Here is a 12,282-nt window from a genome sequence, read left to right as displayed (position 1 = left end):
TAACATTATCAAATTGCAATTATGAAGTAGCAATGAAAATAATTTTATGTTTGGGTGTTGCCACGAAACGAGAAACTGTATTGAAGGGTTGCAGCATTGGGGAGGTTGAGAACCACTGCTCTAGAGTATGTGCCCATAGCACCTTCAAGCAGATCCTTTTAAAGCATTGGCAGATCATGTCCCTTTTCTGCCACACTCTACAGTTCTTATGTTTCTGATACTTCGCTCCTCTCTATACTCGCGTCCTTTGCCATGTGACTTTGCAGCTCCTATAGCTTGGACATGTGATTTGCTTCAGCCAATAACCTTAGTAGATGTGATTCTAAAAATGTACACATGGGCTCAAGCTTTTGAACCCCTTGCTTCATTGTGGCCTGATGGAAGATGCTTCTGCCAGTCACTGTCCTGAAGGCCTGGATGGATGCAAGACAGAACCACAACCCAGAACCAAACCAGCCTAGGGCAGTTCAACTGCGTCTGAAGATGCTATTGCATTGAATTCTCTTTTAGGTGTCAGGGGTCAGTGCAGATGGGCCAGGTGAACGCTATGCATGCAATAGTTTTGCAGTATGGTCGATTAACATTCGTCCTAGGGAACCCAAATCTCTTATAATGAGCACTAACCTGTCTGAGTGTCACCCCAGTAGGAGAACTAGCTTTATTTTTTAGATTGAGATAATAAGTAGCACTTCCCAGCATATCTCCCAGGCCTTACAAACTCTGTCCTTCATCTCTTGGCAATCAGGTTTCTCATCACACTCCCTGATGAGATCTGGTCACAGTGACCCTTCAATCCTTCTTCCTTATTAGGATCTTTCTTCCTACAGGACCTCGGCACACAACCTGTAATGGTCTCTCCTCCATTTATGCAATGCCTGTCCATTGTGAAGACCCCTTTTCATATAATTCTGCTTCAGGGGAACCCTGACTGTATCACATGTTCCTGTTTGGCGCTTTCACCTATCTGAGAGTTTGTACTTCATTGCTCAGGTAGTATTTATGATCTTATATTTGTGTGTGCTCACTTAATTAACATGTATTCCTGCAAGCAAGTAGATGCAAGGAGAATGGAGCATTCCCTTGCATCTGACTAGATCCCAATAAGTACCCGTAAAACAGGAGCTCCTTGTTATTCGCAAGAATTCTAAGAATATTTGACACATTATAAGGTCCCAAAGAGTGGAATTAGTTAAAAGCATGCAAGACAATCCCAGGATTTGGAAGGCCAAGAAAAGAGGATCAGGAGTTCAAGGCCATCCCTTAATTGCATAATCTTAGTATTTGGGAGGCAGAGGCAGGCAGATCTCTGTGAGTTCAAGGTCTGCCTGGTCTACAGAGTCAGTTTCAGGGCAGTCAGGGCTACATACAGAGAGAAACTCTGTCTCAAAAAAACAAAAACACGGGTGGTGGTGGCGCATGCCTTTAATCCCAGCACTCGCGAGGCAGTGGCAGGCAGATCTCTGTGAGTTCGAAACCAGCCTGGTCTACGAGAGCTAGTTCCAGGACAGGCTCCAAAGCCACAGAGAAACCCTGTCTTGAAAAACCAAAAAAATACCAAAAAAAAAAAAAACAGACAACAAACAACACACACACACTAAACTAAACAAGCAGTAGAAAGTAAGACAGAAAATAGAATCATTGATCTCTCTTAAGGTGTGCTAATACTATCTGCTTCCGTACTTACATCCCACAGATACGAGGATCTACGAGATAGCACAAAAGGATGCACCACAGGGCTGGCGTTAAGAATAACAGGATCTCCAACGAGAGAAGTATGAGGTGAGAGAGACACGGCGACCGTGGCCACCCGCGTGTGAGCAGAGGCATTTTCCAGGAGAGGGCCCGCGTTCTCCACAACAAAATTTGGAGCAGCTCGAACACCTTAGAGAAACACAAAGCCATACTTTATGAAGATTGCTGTGAGGCTCCCCAAAATCTTTCATATTTGGAGCCACGGAGGAAAAGCACAAGGCATACTGAGCACATTTTGGGTGGGTGGGGGGGGTGGATTCTAGATAATAAGTTGAGTTGGCTTGGTAGGCTTGTTGAGGATCTGGAACTCTTCGTTGCTCACAAGACAACAGGTTAGCTTGCGACGATTACTGTCAATTCTGTTTTATTCCAAAGAAAGTAAATGGCACAGAAATGGCCTTGTGTGATACAGTTTACCAATGGCAGAACTAGAATTTTAAGCCAAAATTGCAAGATTCATATCCCATGCTCTTAAACGATTGAAATTATTTTATGAATTGGAGTAAATTGGGGAGGAATAAAAAGCTGAAAAATCAGAAGCTCAGAACATCAAATTTGGGAGATAGACCCATCTACAAAGTGGTAACAATACCTCTGAGGGCAGAGGAGGGGAATTGATTAAAGGGGCACTCTTGAATTTCACACTTTGGCTCAGGTCCCAGTCTTGCAGCTCACTAGTCATAGGAACATTCAATAAGACAAATTAAGAACTAAGTGGAAAGCCTCCCCAAAAGAGTAGGTCATGTCAAAAACAGAGAGTAAGGCTATAGGAAAAAGTAGAGGAATTGGATGGCTCAGTAAATATCAATGAGAAATTTTACTGACTTCTCCCACGAACATAACATGGGAGAGTTTGGGAGCACTGTGAAAGACCTAGCTTTTTAGTTATGAGTATAGACGATGAATACTGTAACAAAGGCATAGGAGATATTTTCATTACAGTCGAAGAAGAAACTTTCCCAAACCTAGAGGTGCCCATGACATCATAAATTAAATGGACCTAAAGACATCTGCAAAACATTTCACTCAAGCATTAAAGAACACACTTTCTCCTCAGCATCCCATGAAACTTTCTTCAAAATCAGCCACATACTATCTGGGCGCTGGGTCCGAGTAGCCAGGGCTCCCGGGGGGCAGCAGTTCCTTTGTTTCTGTGGCCTGCCTGCACCAAGCGGGGTAGGCGCTTTGTCTGCGGGCTGCCCAACCAGCACGGAGGCCTGATCTTTCGGCGCCAGGAGACCCAGCATTGGGGTGAGTTTCTGGCCCACGGCGCCAGCCTGGGACGGGGAGCTCGGGGGTTTCTTGGCCCCCTGTCCTGCTTGGGCTCTCTGCAGGGCCTCTACTCCCCGGGTGCTGCCTCTTTCTTCCTGGCCCACCCAGCTTCCGTCCAGAGCCCTCCCCACTTCGCCCCCACTGCCCTCTTTTGGCGCGTGGCATTGCCCAGCCCAGCCTATCTGGGCGCTGAGTCCGAGTAGCCGGGGCTCCCGGGGGGCAGCAGTTCCTTTGTTTCTGTGGCCTGCCTGCACCAAGCGGGGTAGGCGCTTTGTCTGCGAGCTGCCCAACCAGCACGGAGGCCTGATCTTTCGGCGCCAGGAGACCCAGCATTGGGGAGTCCCAGCATTGGGAGAGCCAACATTGGGGAGAGACAGCGTTTGGTAGGCAAGGAGACCTAATCCGGTAAAAGAAGATCCATAGGGAGCATTTGGAAGAAGAGATGGGCCGACGTCAAGGCAAGAATTCGCCCAACAAGCTGAAAAGCAACATGAAGCTACCAGAAACAAGCGACCTCACAACGGGAGGACAAGAACCCCTTAATCAAGAGGAAGGAGAAAAGATTGACTTCATGAAAGTGATTGACACCCTTAAACAGCATGTAAAAAACGCCCTTATAGAAATGGATGAGAAATATAACAGAAAGTTTGAAGAATTGAATAAATCAGTGAATGATACCCTAGAAAACCAAGGAAAAACAATCAAACAGATAATGGAAACAGTTCAAGACCTGAAAACTGAAATGGAGGCAAAGAAGAAAACACAAACAGAGGGCCGTCTGGACATGGAAAATCTAGGTAAACGAATAGAGACTACAGAAACAAGCATAACCAGCAGAATACAAGAGATAGAAGAAAGACTCTCGGATTCTGAAGATACCATAGAGAAAATAAACACACTGATCAAAGAAAACAGCAAGTCCAACAAACTCTCATCACAAAACATTCAGGAAATATGGGACACAATAAAAAGACCAAACCTAAGAATAATAGGAGTAGAAGAAGGAGAAGAAGGGCAGCTCAATGGTCCAGAAAATCTATTTAATAAAATTATAGAAGAAAACTTTCCCAACCTAAGGAAAGATTTTCCTATGAAGGTGCAAGAAGCATACAGAACACCGAATAGGCTGGATCAAAAAAAAACATCCCCTCGCCATATAATTATCAAAACACAAAGCATACAAAATAAGGAAAGAATATTAAGAGCTGCAAAGGAAAAAGGCCAAATTACTTATAAAGGTAAACCTATCAGACTTACACCTGACTTCTCCATGGAAACCATGAAAGCCAGAAGGTCCTGGTTAGATGTACTGCAGAAACTGAGAGACCATGGGTGCAAGCCCAGATTACTATACCCAGCCAAGCTTTCATTCACTATAAATGGAGAAAATAAAATTTTCCAGGATAAAAACAAATTTAAACAATACGCAGCCACAAATCCAGCCTTACAGAAAGTAATTGAAGGAAAATCACTAACCAAGGAGTCCAACAATGACCACAATACCTCAGACATCTAGAGACCCTTCACCAACACAAAACAAAGAAGGGAAACTCACAAACTCTACGACTAAAAAAAAAAATGACCGGAGTTAACAACCACTGGTCATTAATATCACTTAATGTCAATGGACTCAACTCACCTATAAAAAGGCACAGGCTAAGAGATTGGATAAGAAAACAGGATCCAACATTCTGCTGTTTACAAGAAACACACCTCAACCACAAAGACAGGCACCTACTCAGAGTAAAGGGCTGGGAAAAGGCCTATCAAGCAAATGGTCCTAAGAAACAGGCAGGTGTGGCCATACTAATCTCTAACAAAGTTGACTTTAAACTTAAATCAATCAGAAGAGATGGAGAGGGGCATTTTATACTCATAACAGGAACAGTTCATCAGGATGAAGTCTCAATCCTGAACATCTATGCCCCTAATATAAAAGCACCCACGTACATAAAAGAAACATTGCTAAAATTCAAGGCAGCCATCAAACCGCACACACTAATAGTAGGAGACTTCAACACTCCTCTCTCACCAATGGACAGGTCAATCAGACAGGAACCTAACAGAGAAATAAGAGAATTAGTGGAGGTAATGAATCAAATGGACTTAACAGACATCTATAGAACATTCCATCCAAATAGGAAAGAATATACCTTCTTCTCTGCAGCTCATGGAACCTTCTCGAAAATCGACCACATAGTCGGTAACAAAGCAAACATCCACAGTTACAAAAAAATATTAGTAACCACCTGTGTCTTATCAGATCACCATGGATTAAAGTTAGAATTCAACAATAATGCTACCCCCAGAAAGCATACAAAGTCATGGAAACTGAACAGTCAACTATTGAACCATAGCTGGATTAAGGAAGAAATAAAGAAAGAAATTAAAGTCTTCCTGGAATTCAATGAAAATAAAGAAACAACATACTCAAACTTATGGGACACTATGAAAGCAGTCCTAAGAGGAAAGTTCATAGCACTAAGTGCCCACTTAAAGAAAACAGAGAAAGCTCACATTGGAGACTTAACAGCCCACCTGAAAGCTCTAGAAAAAAAAGAAGCAGACTCACCTAGGAGGAGTAGAAGACTGGAAATAATCAAAATGAGGGCTGAAATCAACAAAATAGAAACACAGAAAACAATACAAAAAATCAATGAAACAAAAAGCTGGTTCCTGGAGAAAATCAACAAGATTGACAAACCACTATCCAAGCTAATCAAACGGCAGAGAGAGAATTTGCAAATTAATAAGATCAGAAAGGAAAAGGGGGACATAACCACAGACACAGAGGAAATTCAGAGAATCATTAGATCTTACTACAAAAGCCTATATGCCACAAAATTGGAAAATGTAAAGGAAATGGATACTTTTTTAGATAAATATCATATACCAAAGTTAAATCAGGACCTGGTGAACAATCTAAATAGACCTGTTAGTCGCGAAGAATTAGAAGAGGTTATCAAAAACCTCCCTACCAAAAAAAGCCCAGGACCAGATGGTTTCAATGCGGAATTCTACCAGATCTTCCAAGAAGATCTAATACCTATACTCCTTAATGTATTCCACAAGATAGAAACAGAAGGGTCATTACCAAACTCCTTTTATGAAGCCACAATTACTCTGATACCAAAACCACTCAAAGACTCAACCAGGAAAGAGAACTACAGGCCAATCTCACTCATGAATATCGACGCAAAAATCCTCAACAAAATACTGGCAAATCGAATCCAAGAACACATCCGAAAAATTATCCATTATGATCAAGTAGGCTTCATTCCTGAGATGCAGGGCTGGTTCAACATACGAAAATCTATCAATGTAATCCAGCATATAAATAAACTGAAAGAAAAAAACCATATGATCATTTCATTAGATGCTGAAAAAGCATTTGACAAAATTCAACATCCATTTATGTTAAAAGTCTTGGAGAGATTAGGGATACAAGGGTCATACCTAAATATAATAAAAGCTATATACAGCAAGCCGACAGCTAACATCAAATTAAACGGAGAGAAACTCAAAGCCATCCCACTTAACTCAGGAACACGACAAGGCTGTCCACTCTCCCCATACCTCTTCAATATAGTGCTTGAAGTTCTAGCAATAGCAATAAGACAACATAATGGAATCAAGGGGATTCGAATTGGAAAGGAAGAAGTTAAACTTTCGTTATTTGCAGATGATATGATAGTGTACATAAGCGACCCCAAAAACTCCACCAAAGAACTCCTACAGCTGATAAACAGCTTTAGTAATGTGGCAGGATACAAGATCAACTCCAAAAAATCAGTCGCCCTCTTATACACAAAGGATATGGAAGCAGAGAGGGAAATCAGAGAAGCTTCACCATTCACAATAGCCAAAAACAGCATAAAATATCTTGGGGTACATCTAACCAAGGAAGTGAAAGATCTATTTGACAAGAACTTTAAGGCATTGAAGAAAGAAATTGAAGAGGATACCAAAAAATGGATGGACCTCCCTTGCTCTTGGATTGGGAGGATCAACATAGTAAAAATGGCAATTCTACCAAAGGCTATTTATAGATTCAATGCAATCCCCATCAAGATCCCATCAAAATTCTTCACAGATCTGGAGAGGACAATAATCAACTTTATATGGAAAAACAAAAAACCCAGGATAGCCAAAACAATCCTATACAATAAAGGATCTTCTGGAGGCATTACCATCCCTGACTTCAAACTCTATTACAGAGCTACAGTAATGAAAACAGTGTGGTACTGGCATAAAAACAGAGAAGTCGACCAATGGAATCGTATAGAAGACCCGAATTTTATCCCACAAACCTATGAACACCTGATTTTCGATAAAGGAGCTAAAAGTATAAAATGGAAGAAAGAAAGCATCTTCAACAAATGGTGCTGGCACAACTGGATGTCATCTTGTAGAAGAATGAAAATAGACCCTTATCTATCACCGTGCACAAAACTCAAGTCCAAATGGATTAAAGACCTCAATATCAGCCCGAACACACTGAACCTGATAGAAGAGAAAGTGGGAAGTACCCTACAGGAGCTGGGCACAGGAGATCGCTTCCTATGTATAACCCCAGAAGCACAGACATTAAGGGCAACATTGAATAAATGGGACCTACTTAAACTGAGAAGCTTCTGTAAAGCAAAGGACATAGTCAATAAGACACAAAGGCAACCTACTGATTGGGAGAAGATCTTCACCAACCCCACAACAGACAAAGGTCTGATCTCCAAAATATATAGAGAACTCAAGAAACTAGACTTTAAAATGCTAATGAACCCAATTAAAAAATGGGGCACTGAACTGAACAGAGAATTCTCAGCAGAGGAAGTTCAAATGGCCAAAAGACACTTAAAGTCGTGCTCAACTTCCTTAGCAATCAGGGAAATGCAAATCAAAACAACTTTGAGATATCATCTTACACCTGTCAGAATGGCTAAAGTCAAAAACACCAAGGATAACCTTTGCTGGAGAGGCTGTGGAGGAACGGGTACCCTCATCCATTGCTGGTGGGAATGCCATCTTGTGCAACCACTGTGGAAGTCAGTGTTTCGGTTTCTCAGGAAATTCGGGATCAACTTACCCCTGGACCCAGCAATACCACTCCTGGGAATATACCCAAGAGATGCTCTATCATATGACAAAAGCATTTGTTCAACTATGTTCATAGCAGTATTATTTGTAATAGCCAGAACCTGGAAACAACCTAGATGCCCTTCAATGGAAGAATGGATGAAGAAAGTATGGAATATATACACGCTAGAGTACTACGCTGCGGTAAAAAACAATGACTTCTCGAATTTTGCAGGCAAATGGATGGAAATAGAAAACACTATCCTGAGTGAGGTGTCCCAGACCCAAAAAGATGAACATGGGATGTACTCGCTCATAATTGGTTTCTAGCCATAAATTAGGGCCACGGAGTCTACAATAGGTGAACCTAAAGAAGCTAAGTAAGAAGGTGAACCCAAGGAAAAACATATAGTTATCCTCTTGGCTAAGGGAAGTAGACCCAATTGCCGGGGAGAAAATTAGGATTTTGGGGGTGGGGTGGGATGGGGGTAAGGGGAGATGGGGAGAGAAAAGGTAGAAGGGAAGGAGGGGGGACTTGGGGAATCAGGAGAATTGGGATAAAGGAAAGGTGGATAGGGGAGCACGGAACCACAATTCTTAGTTAAGGGAACCACTTTAGGGTGAGCAAGAGATTTGACCCTAGAGGGGCTCCCAAGTGCCCAACATGAGGTTCCCAGTTAGTTCCTTGGGTAGCTGAGGATTGGTAACCTGAAATGACCCTATCCGAGAGCAATACTGACGAATATCTTGCATATCATCATAGAACCTTCATCTGGTGATGGATGGAGACAGAGACAGAGACCCACACTGGAGCACTGGACTGAGCTCCCAAGGTCCCAATGAGGAGCAGAAGGAGGGAGAACATGAGCAAAGAAGTAGGGACCACGAGGCGTGCACCCACCCACTGAGACAGTGGAGCTGATCTACTGGGAGCTCACCAAGGCCAGCTGGACTGTGACTGAAAAAGCATGGGATAAAGCCAGACTCTCTGAACATGGCAAACAATGAGGGCTGATGAGACGCCAAGGACAATGGCACGGGGTTTTGATCCTACTTAATGTGCTGGCTTTGTGGAAGCCTAGCCAGTTTGGATGTTCACCTTCCTAGATATGGACAGAGGGGGGAGGACCTAGGACTTGCCACAGGGCAGGGAACCTGGACTGCTCTGTGGACTGGAGAGGGAGGGGGAGAGGAGTGGGGGGAGGGGTAGAAGGGTGGGAGGAGGGGGAGAAGGGTGGGAGGAGGGGGAGGGAGATGGGAGGCTGGGAGGAGGTGGAAACTTGTTTTTTGTTTATGTTTTTTTTTCTTCTTTTCTTAATAAAAAAATTATAAAAAAAAAAAAAATCAGCCACATAGTATGACACAAAGCGAGTCTCAAAGAATAAAGGAAAACTGAAATAACCTTCAGCATTCTCTCCTAGCCACAATAGAATGCGCTACAGAAACACCGTGCACAGAAAGTGCACAGACTAAACAACACACTACTGAATGATAATGGAGTCAGGGGAGAAAGAAGAAGGAAATTTAAAAAATTGCTAGAATGGAATGAAACATACTGAAATCGGAGACACAGTGAAGGCTTCCTAAGGGAAGGTTACAGCGCTATGTGCCTACATAAAACATTAGAGAGATCTTAAATTAATAGCTTAATGATGCACTGGGAGGAATTTTAAAAAACTAGAAAAGCATCCGAAAATTGTAAATAGAAAGAGATAATCAAAGTTAGCACTGAAATTAATGAAATAGAAATGAAAAAATAAAACATTACAAAATATCAATGAAATGAAGTTTGTTCTTTAGAAATGTTTACAAGATTAACAAAACTTTAGCAAAATTTAATCAAAAGAATGAGAAGACCCAAATTAATAAAACTAAAAATTAAAAAGGGAAAGATAACAGATTCTGGAAAAGATTCAGAGAATATAAAGGACATACTTTGAAAACCTATACTTGACTAATTGGATAATATAAAAAGAAATGAATACCTTCCTATATGTAAATGACCTCCTATTGTGTAATCAAGACACAGTACAGAGTTTAAGCAGACCCACAGCAACCGCAAAGAGAAACCATAGGTAAACATCACCCAAGTTAAAGAATACCCCAGGGCCAAAGGGACTTAGCAGGACCCTACCAGAGCCTCAAGAAAAGACTCAGTGCAGAACTCTACCAGAACCTCAAGGAAAAACTGACTTCACTACTCCTCAAAGAATCCACAAAATAGAAACAGAAATAATACTTCCAAATTCTTTCCGTGAAACCAGTATTTACCATAACACCAAAGTCAGGCAAAGACCCAACAAAAATAAATAAATGAATAAATAAATAAATTTAGAGGCCAGTCTCTCTAATGAACATGGAGGCAAAAAGTCTCAATACTTGCAAACCAAATTCAAGAATGCATCAAAAGAGATGAAAGGTGTTTCAACAAATGCAAATCAATAAATGTAATTAATTGCATAAATGGGCTCAAAGACAGAAATCACATGATCTTCTCATTGGAGGTAGAGAAGACCTCTGACAAAATCCAGAATATCTCATAATCAAAGTTCTGGCAAATCTAGGAATATTGGGACATATCTCAATAAAATGAAGGCAATACAGAATAAACCCACAGTCAACAGCACACTTAGTGGAAAAACACCAAAGAATTCCCGCTAAAATCAGAACTAAGACAGAGACGTTCCTTTTCCCTCAATATAGTAACTGAAGTCTGAACTAGAGCCGTAAGATAAGGAAACGAGATAAAGTAGATACAGTCAGGGAAAAAAAAATCAAAGTTCCTTAGTCACAGATGATATGAGTTTACAAATAAAAGGAAAGGTGATTTTAAGACTGATTCACTTAGAAGGCAAGAGAAATCAACTTTGCCCACACGTTAAATAATAAGGGGCAGAAGTCAACAAAATTGCCACTCCAATTTACTTGGTTAAGTGTTGGATGCTGAGGCAGGCCAGGTGTTAGGAACTAATTACATCTCTGTCTGTTCTCCATTCCCACTCCAGGCTAGCACTCAGGGAGAGAGGCACAAGGCGGATGTCACCAGTGTGTAGAAACTCTATTTTAGATTTCCCTGTTTTCAGTGTGCAGAGATGCCGCTTCCATCCGCCCACACCTGGACCTTTCTGCTCGATAGTGTCCTCTAGCCTTCACGTGCCTGTACTACAAAGAGGCCTTTTCTGACCTATAAGGTTCTGAATCTATTTCTAAAGGCTCGGGCTCTCTGCAGGCATCAGGGTTTCGTAATTCTCTCTCCAGCTTTCAGGTACTGTTTCAGTCTGTCTGCTTAAGACCCTGTCTGAAAACTTCCAAGTCACAGTTGTGTCGACGGATTTCCTTCTCTCTGTTTCAAAGTCTGGTTCAGAATTTTTTCTCTGTGGTTAAAGTACACGCCCTAGAGGCGTGTGAATGCTGACAGTGGGAGGTGGGGTGGCGGGAGGCGGGGGGGGGGGGGGGGGGGGGGGGGGGGGGGGGGGGAGTGATGATTTAGTAACATTTGGAACTTGTGACCGAACGGCCCCTTTGCCCTAGCAAATACCTAGGTCCTAGTCCGCACAACATATAGCACACTCTCACGGTGCAACAGACCTTGAAGTCGTGAGTAAGCTAACATTCTTAGAGAAGAAGTTGTCATGGATTATTCGCGTGGGCCCATCCCACCTTAAAGTGTAAGAGGAAAGCAAAAGAGAGCAAAAAAATGTGAACAGTGGGAAAGATGAGTCACTGATGGCTTTGATAACAGAGATGATGTGTGGACAGCTTCTAGAGGCCAGGAACGGCAAGGAAGTGGACCTATCTTGGCGCCCCCTGCAGGAGCACAACTCTGTGAATGTTTCACTATTGCTCTGTGAGACATGCCAGACATCCAACCACCAACGTATGATGTTTGACAAACTAGTACAGCAACAAAAGAAACTGAATGCAGGCATTATTTATATTATGTCAGAAAATATTAATTTGTGTAATTTACATGACAGTTCCCCAGAGCAGAGACGGCAATGTGCTAAAGTCCACGTCAGGCAACGGCACTACCTTTCTGAGAGTCGGCCATCATGGAACAAAAAAAGTCAGGTTCATCTGCTGGCCCTTAAAGCTTGGGTGGCAGGGATAGACGGCTCAGTGAATTAAGCACTCACTGCCCAAACATCAAGATGTGAGTTCTGTTCCCTAGAATCTACTTAAAGC

The 12,282-nt window shown here is 42.2% G+C and overlaps 1 protein-coding gene across 1 annotated transcript in view; it reads right to left on the bottom strand.

Moving 5' to 3' along the window:
• Positions 1–12,282, bottom strand: part of LOC121455385 (cadherin-related family member 3-like) — a 91,333-nt gene that overhangs the window by 75,270 nt on the left and 3,781 nt on the right. Inside the window, exon 3 of the mRNA XM_041663046.1 lies at positions 1,685–1,881. Within this exon, the coding sequence (XP_041518980.1) occupies positions 1,685–1,881 (197 nt within the window). The remainder of the gene's footprint in view (positions 1–1,684; positions 1,882–12,282) is intronic.

The sequence above is a fragment of the Microtus oregoni genome, unplaced genomic scaffold, assembly GCF_018167655.1.
Source record: "Microtus oregoni isolate MIOR12 unplaced genomic scaffold, Mior012 000013F_ref0000133, whole genome shotgun sequence".
Taxonomy (NCBI): domain Eukaryota; kingdom Metazoa; phylum Chordata; class Mammalia; order Rodentia; family Cricetidae; genus Microtus; species Microtus oregoni.
This window is presented reverse-complemented; position numbering and strand designations above follow the sequence as displayed.